This window comes from Phragmites australis, chromosome 7, assembly GCF_958298935.1.
Source record: "Phragmites australis chromosome 7, lpPhrAust1.1, whole genome shotgun sequence".
Classification (NCBI taxonomy): Eukaryota; Viridiplantae; Streptophyta; class Magnoliopsida; order Poales; family Poaceae; genus Phragmites; species Phragmites australis.
Window position 1 is genome coordinate 37,818,433 of NC_084927.1, and position 20,984 is coordinate 37,839,416.

At 44.0% G+C, this 20,984-nt stretch overlaps 2 protein-coding genes and 1 pseudogene across 4 annotated transcripts; 2 read left to right on the forward strand and 1 right to left on the reverse strand.

Moving 5' to 3' along the window:
* Positions 1-3,069: 3,069 nt before the first annotated feature.
* On the reverse strand, positions 3,070-4,912 carry LOC133925260 (thioredoxin X, chloroplastic-like). The gene is made up of 2 exons (XM_062371164.1): positions 4,513-4,912; positions 3,070-3,496 (listed from the first exon to the last, which is right to left on the reverse strand). The coding sequence occupies exons 1-2, from the start codon at positions 4,831-4,833 to the stop codon at positions 3,290-3,292; spliced, it is 528 nt and encodes a 175-aa protein (XP_062227148.1). The 5' UTR covers positions 4,834-4,912; the 3' UTR covers positions 3,070-3,289.
* An 8,213-nt stretch (positions 4,913-13,125) lies between these two features.
* On the forward strand, positions 13,126-17,283 carry LOC133925261 (plastid division protein CDP1, chloroplastic-like). 3 transcript variants are annotated; one of them, XM_062371165.1, is made up of 12 exons: positions 13,126-13,496; positions 13,822-13,935; positions 14,034-14,171; positions 14,354-14,458; positions 14,556-14,678; positions 14,757-15,125; positions 15,214-15,309; positions 15,379-15,504; positions 15,642-15,707; positions 15,789-16,526; positions 16,618-16,811; positions 16,901-17,283. In XM_062371165.1, exons 1-12 carry the CDS (start codon positions 13,269-13,271, stop codon positions 16,983-16,985), a joined length of 2,382 nt encoding a protein of 793 aa, XP_062227149.1. In that variant the 5' UTR covers positions 13,126-13,268; the 3' UTR covers positions 16,986-17,283. The 3 variants fall into 3 exon arrangements, with proteins under 3 accessions (XP_062227149.1, XP_062227150.1, XP_062227151.1); XM_062371166.1 differs by lacking the exon at positions 14,034-14,171; XM_062371167.1 differs by lacking the exon at positions 16,901-17,283 and having other exon boundaries at positions 16,602-16,724.
* Positions 17,284-17,654: 371 nt separating this feature from the next.
* On the forward strand, positions 17,655-19,586 carry LOC133925262 (pentatricopeptide repeat-containing protein At1g64580-like; annotated as a pseudogene).
* Positions 19,587-20,984: the final 1,398 nt, after the last annotated feature.

Here is a 20,984-nt window from a genome sequence, read left to right on the forward strand (position 1 = left end):
GACTGGCTTATGTTGGTGTCGACGACGGTGACACTCAAGCTTTTGAGCGTCGTTCTTTTATATGGAGGTGTCTGTTCAAGTGCCCCTTCTTTTTCACCCGCTCAGTATTTAGACTCTCTGAGTGAAAACCTAGCCTTGTAGCGGAGATGGCAACGTATTTGGCGTTATGTCCTCCGTTGAGGCATCGCTACGAAGGTCCCTCATTGTGACCACCAACTGGAGTGCAGCGTGTTTTTGATTGGCGGCGATTTTTACACATACTTGCCCTCGGGTTGGGGCATGTTGTGGCGAGACTTTCTACCCCATTGAAGCTATGTCTCGGACTCTTGGTGGAATACTGGAACGTGCTTGGTTGATCATGTTGAGGTGGAGTCGAAGCTACTACCTCGAGGGGTTTAATGAGTTTGGCAACGATGACACGAAGTTATGCTTTCTCTTGCATTTTCAATGTTTGGTATTGGGTGAAGGCCTGTCGGCTTTGAGGTAGTGGCTGAAGTTTACCTTGAGAAGTCGAAGCTGCTGCGTCGCCGTGAGTATGACGAGTTCAGCAACGATGACTCACGTCGAACTCCATCAGTTGTTTATATTGTGTTGGCGTGTGGTGGTGAGTCTTCTCGTTTTCAGTAGTAGTGATGCCCCCTACTTGCGGATTTTGATCAGTTTTTCTCTAATTAACCTTACAATTATATAATTTTTGAGCTCAATTTATTTTGTAAGGTAAATTAATTATCTTCTTCTATACTTGACGATACTCTTGTCTTCCTTTCGAGAAGAAAAATATTTTCACAAAATCCCCTATTACTCGCGTGGAACCGGCCGCTCAGCGTGACCACTGACCTGCCAGTAGTCCACCACGCCGTGGCCCCTCGCCGGCGCGCCCTAACGCCGCCTCACCCACAGCAGACCATGTCGGAGAATGGCGAGGAGCCACTTTTGCTGGTTTCGCGATGAGGCCCTGAACTTGGGTCAGCTCCCTAGCACGAAGGCGTGGTGGTCGAACACCTGGGACACGACGAGAATGCGTCCGAGCTCCGGAGCTCGCCCACCTGGCTCCTGAGAGGCTGAGACTACCATACGGTTCTTAACACAGGAATCCCTCGACCTCGAGCTCAGTCGAGGCTCCGCACCGGGGCGACCAACCGCCACCGGAGGTGGAGAAGAGAGGGAGCGGAGTAGGCGGAGGAAAGAAGGCGGAGCACAAGAACGGCCGCGGGGAGGGGAAGGTGCAACCTTTTATCCGCTTGCACCACGGGCCGCGGCTCTCCAGCAAGTTCATGTCGCCGGCGGCGGACAGGAAAGGGAGCCTTGGCCATGGGAGAGAGCGAGGAGGATACCAGGAATGAGGTACAAATTTGCAAAAACAATGGATCGCGAATAATAGGTGGTTTTTGAAAATATTTGGATAGCGGAGAATAATCACAATCCAAAATGTGGTCGTCATTTGAGTTACCGTCCGGGGTGGTCGGTATTTCATTTACCGTCCACCCCCGGGATGCCTGAGAGCCGTCGAGGTCATGGACAGAGATGGCCGCTGGATGCCTACACTGTGGCGAGTCTGCTTGGGCCATTGGAGTTCTCAGTGACACGATGCTGGATGGAGTTATGCCTAACAACTACACATTTGCAACTGCCGTCAATGCCTGTGCAGATCTTACTAATCTGGACGAAGGAAGGAAATTCCATGGATATGTCATCAAGCTAGGAGATGACTCAGATGTCGGCGTCAACAATGCGCTCATTGACATGTACGCGAAGTGCGGGTCAGTGAGCTGTGCATACAAGGTATTCCAGTCGATGCAGCAGCGTCAGATTATATCCTGGACAGCAATGAACATGGGTTTTGCACGGAACGGGCGGGCTCGGGAGGCTTTGGAGGTGTTCGACGACATGCTGTCGAAAGCCATGGCACCCAACTACGCCACATTAATCTGTGTTCTTTACGCTTGTGGCCAAGGTGGGTTTGTAGATAAAGGTTGGATATACTTCAACGCCATGGCGGACAAGTTTGGTGTTGTGCCTGGCGAGGATCTGATCACTACGCCTGCATGGTCGATCTCCTTGGAAAAGCAGGTCATATCGAAGAGTCTGGGGAGCTGATATCACGGATGCCATTTCACCCTGGAGTTCTGGTATGGCAGGCATTGCTCGGCGCCTGTCATCTTCATGGCAACGAGGACGCAGGCAAGCGAGCTGCAGAGCATGCACTTGCGCTCGAGAAGGATGATCCATCAACATAGGGTATGTTTGGTTTGCTACATCCGAGCTTGCATATACCAGAAACTTGCATTCGCTTATGTATTCCTGTACATAAGTCTGTTTAGTTACCTACATAGTGAATACAGCATGCATAAGTCATTCTGGCTATACAATACGCTCAAATCGAGCCTTATTCACATCCAAGCTAGGCAAATGCAAGCTGTATGAACTATAATGTCAGTAGGACTCACTCGTCAGTCTTAGGTCACAGGATCATTACATCCACTCATACAAATAAACAATCACCTTTATAATTTCACTGTATCCATCATTAGATCCACTTACATAGTCAATCAAACATTTTTCTCAAGAACTATACGGTTCCACCAACCTGCTTCTATTCAGCCAAGCTACACGATGTTGGCCTCCATCCTTTCTTTTGCAACCAAACACACCATACATGTTGTCCAGCAGGCTTGCTGGCCGGCACAACTGGGAGGGGGCAGGAATGGCGAGGGAGGTCATGGGAGATATAGAAATCATGAAGCTGCCTGGGTTTACTTGGTTTCAGTCCAAGCCTGACAAAAACCTTGTATCAGGTGAACTTTGGGCCAATGGAAATGGAAGCATTTGGTTCCGCTTTTGGCCTGCATCAGGTTACAGAAAAAGTAGATGCTTTGATGATTCAATCATCTAAAGCGGCTGGCATTTTGGCTGGAGTGACTTGTACGGATCCTCACAGCCCACAGATTTAAGGAAAAAACTATACTCCAACAATACAACATGGGAATATAATTATTGAGATTGCAGTTTGATCATTTGTATGGTTCATCAAACTTGAGAAACAACAAATCATGGTATATGGCAAAGATATCGGAAACTGAACTTGCTTAGCTACTATTAAAATCAGTGTTGGTACATTCGTACCCTTCTTTTATATACCAATTTTGGCATCGTTGATGACAATCATACATAGTTAATCATGATCCCGTAGGTAATTACAATGTAGAAACAAGATGCTCGTGGAAGGAAGAGTTCTTTAACATAGCCAATGCCATTGGCATCTCAGAGCTGCAAACTACAGTCAATGATATTAAGCCACAGTTGAGGTCTCCAATAGAGGTTCCAGGTATTGCTTCAACTTGTCCTTTGTTATTGCACCTTCTCTTCGGCTACCTGGCACCTCCTGCCCATTCTTGAAGAGAATCAGAGTAGGGAGACCATAAACTTTGTACTCTTCTATCAACTGAGGATTGGCATCATGATCAATCTTTACAATCTTTAATCTCCCATCATATTCCTGTTTCACCAAATTTCAGTTTATCAAAGCTGGCAAAGGCAAATCTGATTAAAAGTAACAATGCTTCCTCCTTAAAAAAAATTTGTGACCACATAAAAGAACTTCCCTCAAAGGATTTTGTATGCACGAATGATGTTGGTCAGGCTTACATTGCCGATGTTTTGAACTACTGTTTCCCTCTAATAAAGAAAAACGGGAGTAGCTTGACCTTGTTAAGAAAAAAGGACAAATTTCTGGACATTATATACTGATATACACATTGTTCAATTAATCATTGGTTTCCATAAATAGCTCAAAACACTGGATTCTCTTCAATTAAGTTTTTTCATTAATCCTGTGCACCAATTTAGGAAAACGTCACACCACGGATCAAGTCCTTAATGGCTTAAGGCTACGATTGCTTGTATGAAATCTGCCCAACCTGATCAACACTATGCTCCCTTTGTACTCCCTAGTTACAGTGTCTAGGATTTGGCTGTATTTCTCATAAAACATTTTGGCCATGAATTTCCATCACAAAGAAAACTGTACTAGTTATATACTGATTTGAAGCTTTGTTGTTCTAACTTCATGATAACTACACTGAGATTGTTGGTAACTGTAGTTTAGCACTTAAAAAGGCTTTCATTGGCATTGGGTCTGGTGCCAAATTCCGGGACAGGCGCTATCCCTTACATTAGGCACTCGCGAAAAAAACTGCTCCCTCTGATTGCAAATGTAGGTCGTTTTAGCCTCCTCAACTATTTTCTAAATATAAGTCATTCTCGAACTTATATGCATTTTTTTCTTTTTTTTTTCTCATCTTGCCCTTGTTTAATAAATACTATCACTCTCACAAATGAATGACTTATCTTTTCCGATGCAGAATAAATAAAAAATAACAATATCATTTGATCTATTTTTTTTAATTCTTATATATAAGTCTAAAACACCTACATTTACAATTGGAGTAAGTCGAAAGAAGAGTAAAAACGTATGGGTGAGCATCTATCAAGGCGCAGCAGAGTAGCCTATACCTCGGAGGCCCAATCGACGACGGGCGCAATGAGGCGGCACGGCCCGCACCAGCTGGCGATGAAGTCGACGAGCACGGGCATCTCCGACTCCAGCACCTCCGCCGCGAACTCGTTCTGCCCGATGAAATTCACCGCCGCGCCGCACCGAATGCGCGCCCGCGCGCTCGGGAGCCGGCCTGTAGCTGCGGGCGCCGCGCGGCAGGCAGCCGGCGCGGGTTGAGCGGGCGAGAGGCGGAGCGTGGCCGGAAGGCGGGGCCCGCGGACCGGGGAGAACGGCGAGCGGGGAGGGGGCGTCGCTGTGGTGCTCGGCGCGGACGCCATGAGCGATGCCGATGAGCGGGGAGGGGGAGGAGAAATCTTCTGTCAGGTGCCAATTGCCAGCGGCCACCAGTTAACTTTCACGGGCGAGATTTGTTGGAGACGAGCGGATTTTTTTTTTCTTCCTCGTTTCGTGAGCGCGGAATTCGGCCCAACCCAGAAGAAACAAAACTGCCATAAAGCACCAAATTCTGCTAGAAACCCTAGTGGCCCGCCCGGCCTGTTTATTTTTTAAACACCATTACAACTCGTATACGTAGTACAAAGGTGGACCCAGCATACCAATAACTGGCCTTTGTATAACTTAAAAAAATACTAAGGGCATATTTGTGGTTCATAACCACACCTTGCCATATTTTGCCACACCACAAACTAGACAAGTTTGATCACCTTAGTTACATGTTTGGTCCTATACATTATAGACACAGAAAAGCGTGGCAAAATTATCTTAGACTAGCTAAAGTGTGACGCCAAATTTAATCGCTAAACCTTAGACAAGATTGATAAAAGTCTATGGCAAACGTTGGCATCCTTAGACTATCAACCAAACATATCCTAAGTCCACAAAAAACAAGAAATTGAGCGACGGCTTGTGCCCTTGCTCCCTATACATTGAGTCCATTTATACATACGGATACACTCATACCACCATATGTACATACTCACACACGCCGGCTAACTTGTTTGACTACTAGTTCATGATGTGGCGGGAAGATGTGACCTTTTATCAACGAAGAAGAAGCTTTATAAGAATTTTGTTAAAAATAATAAGAAATATGAGTGATTCTCGACTTAGACAAAATGATATTTTGTTTAACAATCTTACGAGAGGCTCACTATTGCATAACTACATATCAGTGTTAGTTGAAAAATAATTTTACTGTCGGTTTTTCAACCGGCACTCTTTATTCGGTACTGATACTCGGCTAGTATCATGCTAGTTCCTCATCTGACACAGTTGCATTTTTTAGAGACTAAAAAAAGAGAAAATCGGCGGGGGCAGCATCTGAGCCAGCTCGGACGCTCCGGTAGCCACTCCCCCACTGCCACTACCGTCGCCGCTCCCGCCGTCGAGCTCCCCTTACTCCAAGCACGCATGACCCCTGCTCCAGCCCCCGCCTAGCACTCTCCTCCATCCCCACCTCGCTTCCTATGCCGCCGCTCGCACATCAGAGAAGTCGTGGTCCTCCACGACCGTGTATCCGACTGGCGCGCTCACTGTGCTCCTCCACGCCGAACTACTTCATGTTGTCGCCCTACTCCATGCCATCGCCCTCCTCCATGCCGAGCTCCCCCACACCGAGCTTTTTCCCGTCGTGCTACTCCATGCCTGAAAGGATAATGATGTCATCTAGAAGGGGTGAATAAGTATTTTAACAAAACTTCGCCCCTTTTACTATTTGTTCTAAACTTGAAGCGAAAATAAACTAACAGATTTTTCACAAGTGAAAAGACTAAATATGTTAGGCTCAACTAGTATATAAACACCCTAAGCCAATATGAATGTTATAATCTTAGAGTGTAACAAAGATTATCTAAATCTAACAAGATAACTCTAATATGAAATTCAAAAATTATTGTGCATCGGAAATTTTAGTACTGTTCATAGGATGTTCTGATTCCTAAAATCGGAAGTTCTGATCAGTTCAAAACAACAGATTTCAGAATCACGAAATTAACTTTACGCACATACAAATAAGCATACAAGCATAGATATCAAAGTAATACACAAGAGTATACGGAGATAAATAATTTGTTACCGAAGTTTGGATATCCATTGATATCCTACGTCTCTGTTGAGGAAGCTCGGTCACAGTTGAGTCGGATCTTTTTCAACCATTTTCCTCACGAAGTTGCACATATGTACTCATTGCCTCCACTATAGCCAACTCTTCCTCCACTCTGGAGATAGTGATTTTCGCAACCACTTCCGAGCCTCCTTAAAATCTTCATTTGAGTAGATCACCGATAATCCACCACTGAGTTGTCTAGAAGACAATGATCTTCAAGAGTAATAAATTCTCAAACTCACGCACGATCAACACCGAGTGCCCAAACACACGCAACCTATGTGGCAGTCCGTGGGCTACCAAAGCACCACACCTCTTACACACCTCTCTCTTTAATTACTAAGCCACCAAGGCTTAATTTTCATCAAATCTTGTTAAAGAGGGAATAGGAGCATTCAAGGTAAAACACCAAGTTCAAAACACCTCACACGAGCAACACAAAGCCCTCTAAGCAACCAACCCCACGAAATGAGGCTAAGGGGTATCTATACCCCACTCTGAAAAACTAGCTATTGCGCAGATTCTATACTGATCGGAACTTTTGATCCCCCGATCAGAATTCCCGATCCCAACAGTCGGAAACTAGCCGTTACACCTTTTCCTAGAACACATCGGAACTTTCGATTAGCAACAACCCCAACCGAGAACCTAAGGCTTTGAGGATATCGCACAATCCAATATAGATCGGAACTTCCGACCAAAATATTAGAACTTCTGATTATAAACTAATTAGCAAACCGAGAGCCTCGAATTACTAAAACATCGGAATTTCCTAATGACGTCGAAACTTCTGATTTCAGCATAGCTGGCACTCTGAAAACGTTGATAACTTTTGATTCCGAAGTCCAAATTTTAGAATTTTGGACTCTACGGAAAGATTATTCAGAGGGCTACACATTCCTACTGAATTCGTGATCTCAAACATATTTGATCAAAACTAGGAACACTCTGAAGACTGATTCAGATACTTCCACCTATTGTCCAAAGTTTAATCCCACAAAATTAAACTAGGAACCATATGGAACATGCCAAACACCACTAAGACTTGACTACAACCACTTTTACCACTAAGCCCGACAACACAAAGAGTTAGATCTAAAACACCTTTTAGATACTTTGAACTCATAAAGCGAACTCTCAACATAAACTCATCTCGCACTAAGCATATGGTTTGAACACTCGACACAACAATCGATCAATGCTTTCGACAACCCCTCTTGATAGTACGGCTATCGATCCTATAACCCGATCTCCCACCAAACTCCTTGAGACTAGCAAAACTAGAAAAACCTATTCTAGTTATACCTTTGCATTGAGCAATCTTGTCGGACTTGACGAATACATTATCCAAGCACCAATCCTTCTCATAGCTCTTCAAGGCTTATCATCAACTTCTCCTCTCTTAATAACGATGATTATCCTTGCTTCTATTTTGATATTCACTTTATCTTCCGAAAGCTTGATGAAGTTTACTTGATTGCTTTCCATACACCAAGCACAAAAGACTTCTCTATTTTTATCATCTTCATCTGGTTCACCACTTAGGCATGAACCTAAGCATCAAGCACACAAATTATCCACTAAGCTCATCTTATCTTGCTCTTCCAACTTAGCATATTGAATATCTCAATTCAACTCATGTCTTTTTATGGAATCTAACATCAACTCACCCTCAAGCACAAACACATAATTAGTTCACAAAACCTAATTGATAATGTCATACCTTTAGTTATTTGATCTCTATAAGTAACTTAACATTTTTGTTTATTGTTAATCTTCTTGAGCTTCTCATTCATCTCATAAGCATCACTAAGAGCTCAATGACAATGATGTATTTCTTTTGATCTCATGGCATTCATCAACGAATCAATACTTTATTTCTTATGCATCTCCTATGGAATAATCTTAATAATAATTCTCAATATAATTGTTTGTCTATAGGTATTATCGTCACTTACCCGAGTATCACTTAGAGCTCATTAATCTTTATACATATCTCTTCTCCATGCAACACATATGGAACAACCTACCAATAATTATCAATAATATTGGTAGTCTATAGATATTATCATTAATTACCAAAACCACATTTAAAGGCTATATGCACTTTCAATGCCGTTGCCCTCCTCACCGTGCTCCTCCACGCCGAGCTCCATCCCAGTGACCTCCACATCCGCACCGCCAAGGTGCCAAGCCCAAACAGCCGGATCCCTCGATGCAGCACCCTTCTCCATGTCGTCGCCCTTCTCCACGCCGAGATCCTCCGTGCTGTCACCCTCCTCGCCGTGCTCCTTCATGCCAAGCTCCTCCATGTCGTTGCCCTCCTCGTCGTGCTCCATCCCAGCGACCTCCACATCCGCGCCGCAAAGCCCAAGTAGCCAATTATGCTGCCAAGTACGAGAGAGAGGATAGATCGAGAGAGAGGTGGTGGGGAACAAGAGAGAGAGAGAGAGAGAGAGAGAGAGAGAGAGAGAGAGAGAGAGAATAGTCGAGAAAAAAAATCTAGAGCCAGACTTGCTCGAGCCAAAATTATATTAGAACAAAATTTTAGGTCATATAGACTATCAGTGTCGATTGTGACCAGAACCGGCATTGGTAGTTGGAGTGAGACGTTTGGTCAAGCCAAAATTAGAATGGATCAAAATTTCAGATCTAGATGAACTATTAGTGCTACTTGTGACTAGAACCAGCACTGATAGTCCGTATCAGTGCTGGTTGGTGTTACAAACTGATATTGATGTATCTGTGTTAGTTTGTAACACGAAACAATATTGATACGGACTATCAGTGCTAGTTTTTAGTGGCTCCATCATTGTTCGGACGTGGGAGGTTAAGAGTTGACACTGATACATCTTCAGTGACGATTCCTGCACAACCAGCACTGATATATCGCTACTTTTGACTAGTTTTGTAGTAATGTTGTTCCCATCCTGTGGATAAGGTACTAGTGAGAGGTTATTCTAAAATTGTCCTTAGAGCCATGAACTAAACGCTACACCATTCACCTCCAAGCTATTTGTTCCATTTCAACATCTATAATTTTTTGAAAAATCCAACATTTACATCCACATGTACTATGTCAGTTGCCATGTCTACAAAGCGCGCATGAACCAAGTCCACATAGAAAGCGCAATCCATCATCCTCCGTTAGGAGTGCAAATCAGTGAACCTAAGTATATCCATCGGTCTAACTAATAACTAGCTAAGTACACGTATGTTGAAATGGAATTAAAAATATATGAGACCGCAACTTTTAAATTCTTACGGATAAGATGAAATGTGAGTTCAAAATGCTAGGCATTTGCAAAGCACAGATTAACAAAACACCACCCATTTAGATCCTCATATAAACATGGTGAAAAATGAAGATACAATATAGAGGTAACCGATTCACAACCCACGTCATCCAAAATTACTTATTGCCTTTGGAGAATGTATCTTGTGCTACCACCCATTTGGGTTCAGATGATCATGAAAAACATTGGCACAAAATTTCATGTCTAAACTCAGTTCACATATTAAGAACAAAAATAGCGAATACGCTGAAACACGAAATCTTAAAAGAAAGGAGAGGAAAAGGAAAATGAGCTATTGTCCACTTAAACATCTCCTTTTTATTTCTCATTGTGTGCATCATATTATCTATTGGTGGATGCTTGATCATTGTTGGTAGCGCAACAATACTGAGGGGTTGTAGTAGCTGATACATTCTCGTTTTGGTTGGCTTGTCTGGGTTGTAGCAACTATGAACTTGACGGTGAAGTTAGTACATGTAATTTCTTAAGAGCTCAATAGATTGCAAAAAAATAAAAACAGTATGGATAAGTTATATTATTGGTCAAACACATTAGCTGCATGATAACACAAATATACTACTCTTTAACATGGATGATTTGGAGGGCATCGATGCACTGTTCAAGCACTGTGATTTTTTGGGTGTAAATTGATTTCACATTTTTTATTTATTTTTATCTAGGTGTAAATTACACTTTGTTTTTTGTTTTTTTTTATTATGTAAATTGAGTTTGGTGTCGACGGTCGTTAGATCCGAACAAGGATGTCGATCTGGTCATCCATGTATCCCTGCCCCTAGCCTTCGCTAGCGACAAAATCACCACTGCTCCTCGCTACCCGGCCTTCAGTGCTTCAATGCCAAGGAGGTTGCCCACTAGTTCCTCCATCGGATCTCTGTTTTCCTGAGCCGCTTCCCTAACTGGAGCTCCCGCGCAGCGGTCTTCCTCCATGCCCTTCCCTCCCTCCTTCCCTCGCCATAGTGCCCTGCCGCTGTCAACTTGAGCGCCGCCGCACACCATGGCTGTCGTCGTGCATGTCGCCGCCGGTGGCTCAAATGGAATCTCCATGTTGTGCTGAAGCTCATGGTACCCTTTTCGACTGAGCTCCGCCGCCATTCACTGCCAGCGACTAATCAAAGCTCGATCAAACCACCGTCCCCACCACCCCCCCCACTAGTCAATTTTGACCGAGATCAAACATTTTAACTTGATCCAACAGGTCCTGGACCCACTGAACCAGACTGTAGCTAGATGGATCTGGGTAAAAAAGCATTTTAGGGTATTTTTATTTTCGGGAAATTCTAGAAAATAACAAAAGGAATATTAGTTGTATTGATAAATCAATTGAAATAATCTAAAATGCACAGGAAAATATCTAGAGCTAAAAAAAGGAACCGATTTTGTTGGTTTTGTATTACTGTCGTTTACATGTAAAAATTATGTGCCGAATGAAAATGCTAATGTTTTTCCTATAATTAAGTGAATGCATTAAATATTGATAAATTCACAACTAAATCCCCAGATGTCTAAAATTAATGAACCAAATTTTATTAGTTTTTTTTGTCATGCTCTGTATGACAAAAATATAGTTCAATCATGAAATACACGACGGGAGTGGCGTAGCGTGCCTTCCATCTTAGTGTAACTTACCCAAAAATGAAGTCTACTACTTGGTGAGAGAATGTAGTAAATGAGAAATTGGCTTCTCTTTGCACAAGTAAATTCAAATTTAAAAACATAATTTACGATCTTAGTTATGGGCAGATGATAGAATTTTACTTTGGCAAAAAATACCGTCTGATAGATCCACCAGGAAATTAGTTTACATGCTAAGCTGCTGCATCTCATCCTCACAGTCGAAATTTGCACAATAAAAATAATTTGAACTACAGTTCAAGAAATTAAGACCTCTCCTATATATATAATAACATGAAATATTCATAATTAAGAGTATCACTGGTAAAATTGTCTACTGTATTTTGATGGGGTGTAGACAAACAAGATTGCTGTTCAGAAATCACACCAATTTTTATGGTTCAACATTGACTTTATATGCAGTAATTCATTAGAAACAACAACCGATTAAACTACTCCTTGGAAGCGTTCGATTCACTCACCGTCGCTTATCCTTTCAATACACTGTTGCAAAAAAACAAGTGTAAAATTATAATAGAAACAACCACAAAAATTAAAGGAAAACACACACAAGCACGTCGAACCTAATCCAATTTCATGCTTCGAAATCCAAACCAAAGACATACCCAGTCTAAGAAACCTCCTCCTCAGCACCTTGTCGACCCAGTGCTCCTCACCACCGCCACCCGACTACGATGGTATATTCCTACACCCATCGAAGAAGTGGTATTGACGACTTTATCTCCACCTGTGTGCCCCATCTGAGCAAACAAACACTTGAAAATTACACAAATCGAGCAATGGGAGTTGAGTTGAACAAGTCAAGGAGGAGCTTATCCTCCTAAGAGGTGATCGACATGACCAGCAACGTAGACAATAGGATCGACGAGGACAATGTGCCAGCACCGCCATCGGTTGGGGTGAGATCAGAGCACAATAGGGAGGGGAGGGTGATGGGGAAGACGTAAATGGCGACGAGGAGGTCGAGGAAGGAGGACCAATGGATAATATGGTCTGGTAGCGGCATGGAGCCAGGAGTTGTCCCAAGAACTATAACATGACTCGGTGGTGTTGGGATCGGGTGGGAGCCTGTGTTTGGAGAGAATGCGGCCGGCCACTGCATCCTCCTCTCCGACCTCCCATTGGAAGGCTTGGCTCTGCGGCCTGCGCTGCTGTTGGCCTCGTCAATCGTGTGCGCACATGTGTGGGGGTGAGGAGAGGAAGAGATGCGGCGTTTGGCGAGTGAGGCGAATGAATAAACACATGGGGAGTGAAGGACGGGGGTGAACGATGCGGGTGGTTGGAGAAGGAAATAGGAGTGGTTTTGCGGGGTCTTTTTGTGGTTGGAGAACGAGGGTGATTGTGGTTTTCTAAAATTTTTATCTTTTTTTTATTAGGTGGAGTGAGGAAGGAAGGGGAGGTGGGTGAATATAGTAGAGAAGATAATATTTTTTTGAAATTGAATAATTTTTTTAAAAATTAGTATAATTAATTAAACTAAATAGGTTCGGTGGGTAGCTTAGTTTAATTAATTTGCAGCCCTACCCTCCGGCCTCGCGACTCCTCTCTCTCCCGGTCCTTCCTCTTCACTGAACACTTTCTCCCTTCGTCTCCTCCTCCGTTCCCTCCGCCACCTCCCCCAAAACCCTCACGCCCCAAAGCTACTCTCCCACATGGCGGCCTCCGGTTAGGGTTAGGGTTGGGTCTCCGGAGCCTGGCCATGGCGATGCCGACGGTGGCGGCGGTGCTCCACCCCGCGGTCGCTCTCCCATGCTCGACGCGGCGTGTCGGGGTCGGGAATGGCAATGCGTCGGCGGGCGGGCGGCGAGGGTCGGCTACGGGGGCGGTGCGTGCCAGGGTGGCGGAGGCGGCTCCGGTGGCGGCCGAGAGCGGCAGGCAGGAGGCGCTTGCTGCACCGATGGTTGAGATCCCCGTCACTTGCTATCAGGTGAATTGTCTGGTCACTTGGTCTGTTTGTGAATGGTGCAGTTCTCGAGACGGCGCTACCGTTTGGTTGCATTGATCTGCTTTGGCTCATTCCGGCCCCTTCAAATTGACTTAGTTACAGATCGAATCGGAATTTTCTCATCATAATTCAAATTTAATCTGTACATAATAATGTCCTTTGAAATTTGTACCTGTAATTTTACGTGCTTCGCTCATTTTGGGGTAAAATGTTGTGAACAGGCTCTGAGCTCTCGTCGTTTTCAGTCCAGAATTCTGGAACATCTGCCTTCTTCTTATTAGGTGACATGTTTCAATTGACCATGCAGATTCTGGGTGTCACAGAGAAGGCTGAGAAAGATGAGATTGTCAAAGCAGCAATGGAACTTAAAAATTCAGGGATAGAAGATGGATATACAGCTGAGGTGTCTACCTGCAGACAGGTTACTGATTTGATTCTGGAAATATATGGATATAAATAGGATTTGTTTGATGGAGGGAATGCAGAATCCTGGTATTTATGTTTTTTTTTTGGGGTTAGGCTCTGCTGGTAGATGTGAGAGATAAACTGCTCTTTGAACAAGAGTATGCAGGAAGTGTAAAGGAAAAGGTTCCACCAAGATCCTCTCTTCATATACCTTGGATCTGGCTGCCTGCTGCTCTGTGCGTCTTGCAGGAGGTATTGTGTAACACAGACACTTCATATCAATATATTGAGCCCACACTGTGAGCTTTGAGAGCCCAAGCACGAGAGATATCATATGAGCCAAATTATCAAAGATAAATGTGCCTTGTTGGCTTACCATTGTGGACTGGTCTATTTGTTTGTTGTCAATGTAAGATGCTGCAGTGTTGTTGCAGGTTGGAGAAGAGAAGCTACTTTTGGATATCGGCCAGGCAACTCTACGACGCCCTGATTCTAAACCTTATGTTCATGACGTGCTTCTTGCAATGGCATTAGCTGAAGTAAGAACCAAACATTTTTTTTTAAAAAAAGCTGCATGATAAGATGTTCATGGACCTGTTTGGTACATTTCGAATGATTTCATGCGTTTTGTTGCAGTGTTCTATTGCAAAATCTAGCTTTGAGAAAAGTAAGGTATCTCTTGGTTTTGAGGCTCTAGCACGTGCTCAATATCTTTTGAGGAGAAAACCATCTTTGGAGAAGATGCCCCTTCTTGAACAGGTAAAATGCTATTAATTCTACTTTATGCGTTCTTCTAAATACAAAATCATGTCATACCTTTCTTGTTGTGTGATCTAGATTGAAGAATCACTTGAAGAGCTTGCACCTGCTTGCACTCTAGAGCTTCTAAGCTTGCCTCAGACTCCTGAAAATTCTGAACGCAGGCAAGGTGCTATTGCAGCTCTCTGTGAGTTGCTTAGACAGGGCCTTGATGTTGAAGCCTCTTGTAGAGTTCATGACTGGCCTTGCTTTTTGGGCCAAGCAATGAGCAAATTATTAGCCACTGAAATCGTTGATCTACTTTCTTGGGACTCTCTAGCTACAACTCGTAAAAACAAAAGATCATTGGAATCCCAGAGCCAGCGGGTGGTAGTTGACTTCAACTGCTTCTATGTGGCGATGCTTGCTCACCTTGCATTTGGATTTTCAACCCACCAGACTGAGCTGGTACTCTCTTTTTCTCCCCCTGTTCATAAACTATAGAAGCCGCTGTTTGCTAGTTTTGCATTTTTAAATTTGTATCACCTCTGAGCAGATCAAGAAAGCTAAAGCCATCTGTGAATGTTTAGCTGCATCTGAGAGCACAGACCTAAAATTTGAGCAGTCTTTCTGCTCATATCTTCTTGGAGAGGTGATGAGCTTATCTCAACTTCTATAATTTTACTTCCTTACATTACTAGAACTAAATGTTAGCTCTCAGGAAACTGGCACCACAGTTTTTGAAAAGCTTCAGCAGCTTCAAAGTAATGGAAGTTCAAATTCAAGGAATTACGGGTTAGATAAAAAGAAAGACAGCAGTGACAAGCTTACTGTCAACCAATCACTGGTATGCTACATCTGGTGATGCTATGCTTTGGAGCAAATAAGCTGTATTGTTCTATATTACTTGGTTGTATATCTCAATAGTTAAACTGTTTCTATTTAGTTAAATCTTTCTCATGCCAGACAACTTGTCTTTACCAGGAACTGTGGCTGAAGGATGTGGCGCTTTCTCGTTTTTCAGATACTAGAGATTGTCCACCATCTTTGGTTTGTATAACTTTACAGTAACAACATCCGCCACCACATCTTCTATGAATTAATTTAGTTTTCCTTATCCTCTTGCGACAGACCAACTTTTTTGGAGCTCCTAAGCGCATCCTTAACACATCCAAGCAGAAACTGGGATCCCCAAGAGATCTTTTTAGCTCTCAGCCGTCTTCTAGTGGCTCAGCATGCAACAGAACTTCAGGGGAGCAAACCCCAAGATTGAGTCCTAACAGCCATTTGGGGGAGGCTGTAAAGCAACTTGCACCTACCAACTTGGGGCTCCATTCATCAATGGATAGGCCAGTGAATGGTTCAAGCACAACATCTGTTCCCCTGAAGCGCAATCCCGGATCCCATCCTTTAAGAACATTGGAATTATGGGGACTAACTGGAGATATTATAGGAAAGCTTGCCTATAGTGCACTCCTAGGGTTTGTCGTATTTGGCACATTAAAAATGTTCAGATTTCAGTTTGGGCATGTGAAGTCTACCAACCCAAGTAGAGAGTCTGCATCCATATTGTCCTTGAATGAAGCATCTGCACCAGAAGTTTTTTTTATTACCAGCAGTGTCAGGAAGCATTTTGAAAAGTTGTCAAAAATGCTCTGGCTGAATGATAGGCTTTACTCAAATAGTGAAGAAACTGATAAATATCCAGTGCCTAATGATGTGGCTGCTGCAGTGTGCAAGCAAAAGATGGATATTGAAGAAGCAGAAGCACTTGTGAAACAATGGCAAGACATAAAATCTGAAGCTCTTGGCCCTGACTATCAAATTGACATGCTCCCTGAGATTCTTGATGGTTCAATGCTCTCAAAGGTGTGTTTCTTTATCGATTATGTATTTTGCATATACTGCTGTTTTTATATTTATATATATTGTGCATAATCAAAGACCATATTGTGAGCAGTGGCAAGATTTAGCATTATTAGCAAAGGATCAGTTCTGCTATTGGAGATTTGTTTTGTTAAATCTCTCTATTGTTCGAGCTGAGATAATCTTGGATGAGGTTGGTGCTGGTGGAGCAGCGGAAATTGATGCTGTGCTTGAGGAAGCAGCTGAGCTTGTTGATGACTCCCAGCCCAAGAAACCCAGTTATTACAGGTATCTCAGTAGATATCATTGCTGTTGATTTCTATTGCAGTCTGCTCTAAAATAAACATGGTAATGGTGTTTATACTGTTGTATTGCAGTACATACGAAGTTCAGTACAGATTGAGGAGGCAGTATGATGGATCATGGAAAATCTGCGAGGCTGTTGTCCGGGACCTGACGTGATTCCATTTCTGCCAAAAAGGCAAAAAAACAACATGTTCGTCCACTGATACAGAGCAGTAGTGATCTTATGAAGTTTCAACATGGCGAGCTTAACATAATAGAAACTTGTAGTGGCACTGTTAGGTTACGGTCAGATCAATCGGACTACCGTGCAACAGTTAGCTGAGTTTCGTTGGGAATTTGGGATGCTCGAGGCCTGGAGCTACTCATGTTGACCGTCCGGAGACTTGGCATCAGGATTTGATACAATAGCTGTTGAGATATGCTAGTACAGATGCTAATAACTGCTGATACCACATTCCTTTGTTCCTTTCCCGCTTTGGAGTGAATTCATGTGATTTAGTTTGAGTTTTACCCACGTGTAATTGAATTCGAGGCGGCCATTGTTCAAAGAAAAAATGCAGCTTGCTGACTTGCTGCTTAAGTGTCAACCTGTTCCTTTGCGTAACTGCAGCCCCAAGCTTTCTTGTTTATCTTGTTACAGCCTTACAAGCATGTTTTTTTAGCTTTAAGAATTTTAGAGTTGGTTATCCCAAGCTTAGAAACCGAGGGTATTTACTTGAGTTATATTATTTACATTTTAAACTAAATATAGATATTTAAATTACTTTATATTAATCTACAAACCTAAGATCTCAGGTGGAGCTCCTGCCAAATAGGACAACAGTCTTACTGTTCCAGAAATTCATTTTAATTTTATTTTATCCCTGTTAGATCTGTAATGTTGCATCTGACGATGATTGGACTGAAGCAGCACTCAGGCAGGACTGCTGTGTCGCGTTCTGACTTCCGACTCTGTCTTGCCGTTGACACGGTTGATGCTTCGTGCTCAGATCTCACCATGTCGTAGCATCTGCATCCCGGTCGCCGCCGTGTGCCGCCTCGCGTCGGCGTCATTAACTTCCAACTGCGCATCCCGCCGCGAACTCGCTTCCTTTTGCCTCCGCCTCCGCCCGCCATCCTCTATGCCCGCCGGCGCATGGCCAGCTGCAGCCGCCTCCGCTCCGCTGTCTGCCACGGTGCGCGCGGCCATGCGCACGCTCGGCGGCCTCCTCCCCCGCGTCCACTGCCCTCATTCCACCACCACCACCACGGCCGCCGCCGCCGCCTCCTCTTCGTCATCGCACACCCTCCACGACTACAACCGCCTCCTGGCCGCGCTCGCGCGGGACGGCGACGGCGATGCGGCGCTCCGCGTGCTCCGCCGCATGCGCCTCGCCTCGCCCGCCTGCGCGCCCACCGCCGCCTCCTACACCTCCGCCATGTCCGCGCTCGCCAAGGCCGGCCGACCCGCCGATGCCGCGTCCCTCTTCGACGACATGCTCGCCCACGGCGTCGCCCCCGACCGGACCGCCTTCTCCCTCCTTCTCCACGTCTACTCTTCCCACCTTCACCTCCCCGCCGCCGCGCACTCCGTCCTACTCTGGATGTCCCGCCTCGGCCTCCGGCCAACCCCCATCGACTACACCGACCTCGTCTTCTCCTTCTGCCGCGCCGCCCGCCTCCCCGATGCCCTCCAGCTGCTCGAAGAAATGCGCGCCCTCAGTTACCCACTCACACCGCATACCTTCGCGCCGATCCTCAAGGCATTCTGCGATAATGCCGACATCCAAGGGGCGGATGCCCTCATCAGCTCCATGCGCTGCTCCGGTTGCCACCCTGATGTTCGTCATTTACAACATCTACATCCAGGGGCTATGTAAGTTGGGGGATTTTGATGCTGTCGAGAGTGTTATTGATGAGAGTACCCATAATGGGTGAGTGCCAGATGCAGTCACATACAGCACCAACATTGCTGGGCTTTGCCGGTTTGGATACTTGGAGGAGGCATTCCGGCAGCTGGAAATTATGGTAGCAAAGGGGCTACAGCTGACAGTAGTTGGTCTGAATATACTGTTGGACTACGTCGCGCAGGATCTTGATATGTGGGCTGGCAAGGAGGTGCTGGAGCAGTGCCAAGAGCTTGGCTTTGTGGTCGATGTCGTGACATACAACACAGTCATGGATCATTTTTGCAATAAAGGGAAGTGGCTGTGTGTCATAAAGCTGTTCACCGATCTGCTCAAGAAGCCCATAACACCCAACGTGCAGACATACCACATTTTGATTTCATGCCTGTGCCGAGCTGGCAAGTTTCAGTTTGTCAAGTTCCTGTTCAGCAGCAAGGGATTTGTGGCGGACACTGTGACTTGTAACATTCTGATTCGTGAGTTCTATGAAGCCGGAAAGGAGGGTGAGCTTGGTTTTTTGTTCACTGATGTGAATGCGGGGAAGATTGCCCCAGATACAATCACATACAATACACTTGTCGATTGTCTCTTTAGGTCTGGTAGGAGGTCAGAGGCTGCCAATTTTGTCAGGCATTTGGATGATGGCTACCCTTCAGAGCCCGTTGCCCATTTGACGTATTGGTTGGTTAGGAGTGGAATTACACGTCAGGCCTTGAGACTGTTTGATGATATCCAAATAAAAGGATTGGTTTTAGATAGTAGGATTTTCGCTAATGTGATAAAAGTATTCTGCAGAAAGGGTCCTACAGAATGCTCAGAGATATTGCAATTGTGCTCTGTATTGGATAGGGTGCTTGGAATTGGATGATCATTCTCGTGCATGTATTTAAACTTGCGAGTGCTTGGAGCTCTGCTGATTCTTTTTCACTTTTGCATGGTAGTGGCCTCATTTTTTAACTTGTAGAGTTGTACTAGTAGCTAATCCCCATTGAAGGTAAAATGCACTTTTGGTTTCTTCATGTAGTTCTTTGTCATACATATATACTTGTAAAAGACAATCTGTCATCCGAAGACTAATCATGTTTAGCTTATGGAGTCTCACTTATAATGTTCCATCCTTCAGTTTGGAATTCTTCTGCACATAACTTGTGCATTGAGTTGGTTTATCCAACCAAATTAGTGTTGTATGGTAAAGGATGACCTATTTTCATACTGTGTGCTGAACTCCTGGTCCTTTAGTGCACTTTCCCTGCTATCTGGAGTAAAACAGTCATTGCAGCAAAACATGAAACAACCAAGAGTCGTGTTCACTATTTTTTTGTGCTGATAATCTGTTGCAGTATTCAGAGTTGTGGGTAGCTTGCTTTCTCCTAGAATTCCCCTGTTGAGGAATCCAGGTAAAGCCTTTAGTTGTTACTGATGTTCACTTGAATATGTGATGTCCATACAATACTTGTGATCCTGTGGAAAATTGGTTGCATACCTTCAATCATTTCATGCTTTCAACAGTTGGTTTGATTATCTCTGAAGAACTGTATGTCATAGAACTGTAGGTTTGATTTTCAACATGTTTTGTTCATGGTTATTATGTCCACGATTTAATTTGAGCGTCCTGACCGAATTCCTCACCACAAGACTGAAAAATACAATTTGACATCCATTTTTGTTTATGAAATATTTTTGTTTATCGATTTCATAAATCACAACTACTGCATTGCACCTTTGGTCCAGCTATTCATTTACTCGTAGTCGCATAATATACTTTGCTGTTTTTTCTAGATTGGCTTGTTTCTTAGCTTCTGCTGCTGCCACCTAATTTTACACTAATCTTACACGGTTAAATGCTATGCTGAACTACCAGAATCATATGTTTTCTTTGGATAGGCTTTTTCTTCTTCTGTTTTTTCCCTGAAAAAAGCCAGAAGTTATTCAGAGGTTAGCTTTTGCCTCCGCTTTCTGGTGGAGTTTGGCTAGCTGAGTAAACAGTTGTGGCTGAAATAAGTTGAGAAGCAGGATGAGAGAAGTTTTTCTAGATTTTGATACGCTGAGAAGCTAAAAATTTATTGTAAAAATCAACAATCAAAATTTAACAATCACAACCACTACCTTAACCAATCAAAAGCTTTAAAGACACAACCTATTCAAATGCTCATATCTAGATCAGCATTGGCAATCCTTTTCAGGGAGTTGCAGGAAGGCACTTGAAGCTTTTTTGGGTACGGGACTAGGCCAATTGTAGCTTTTGCCCTGTGCTTTGTTTTGATATGAC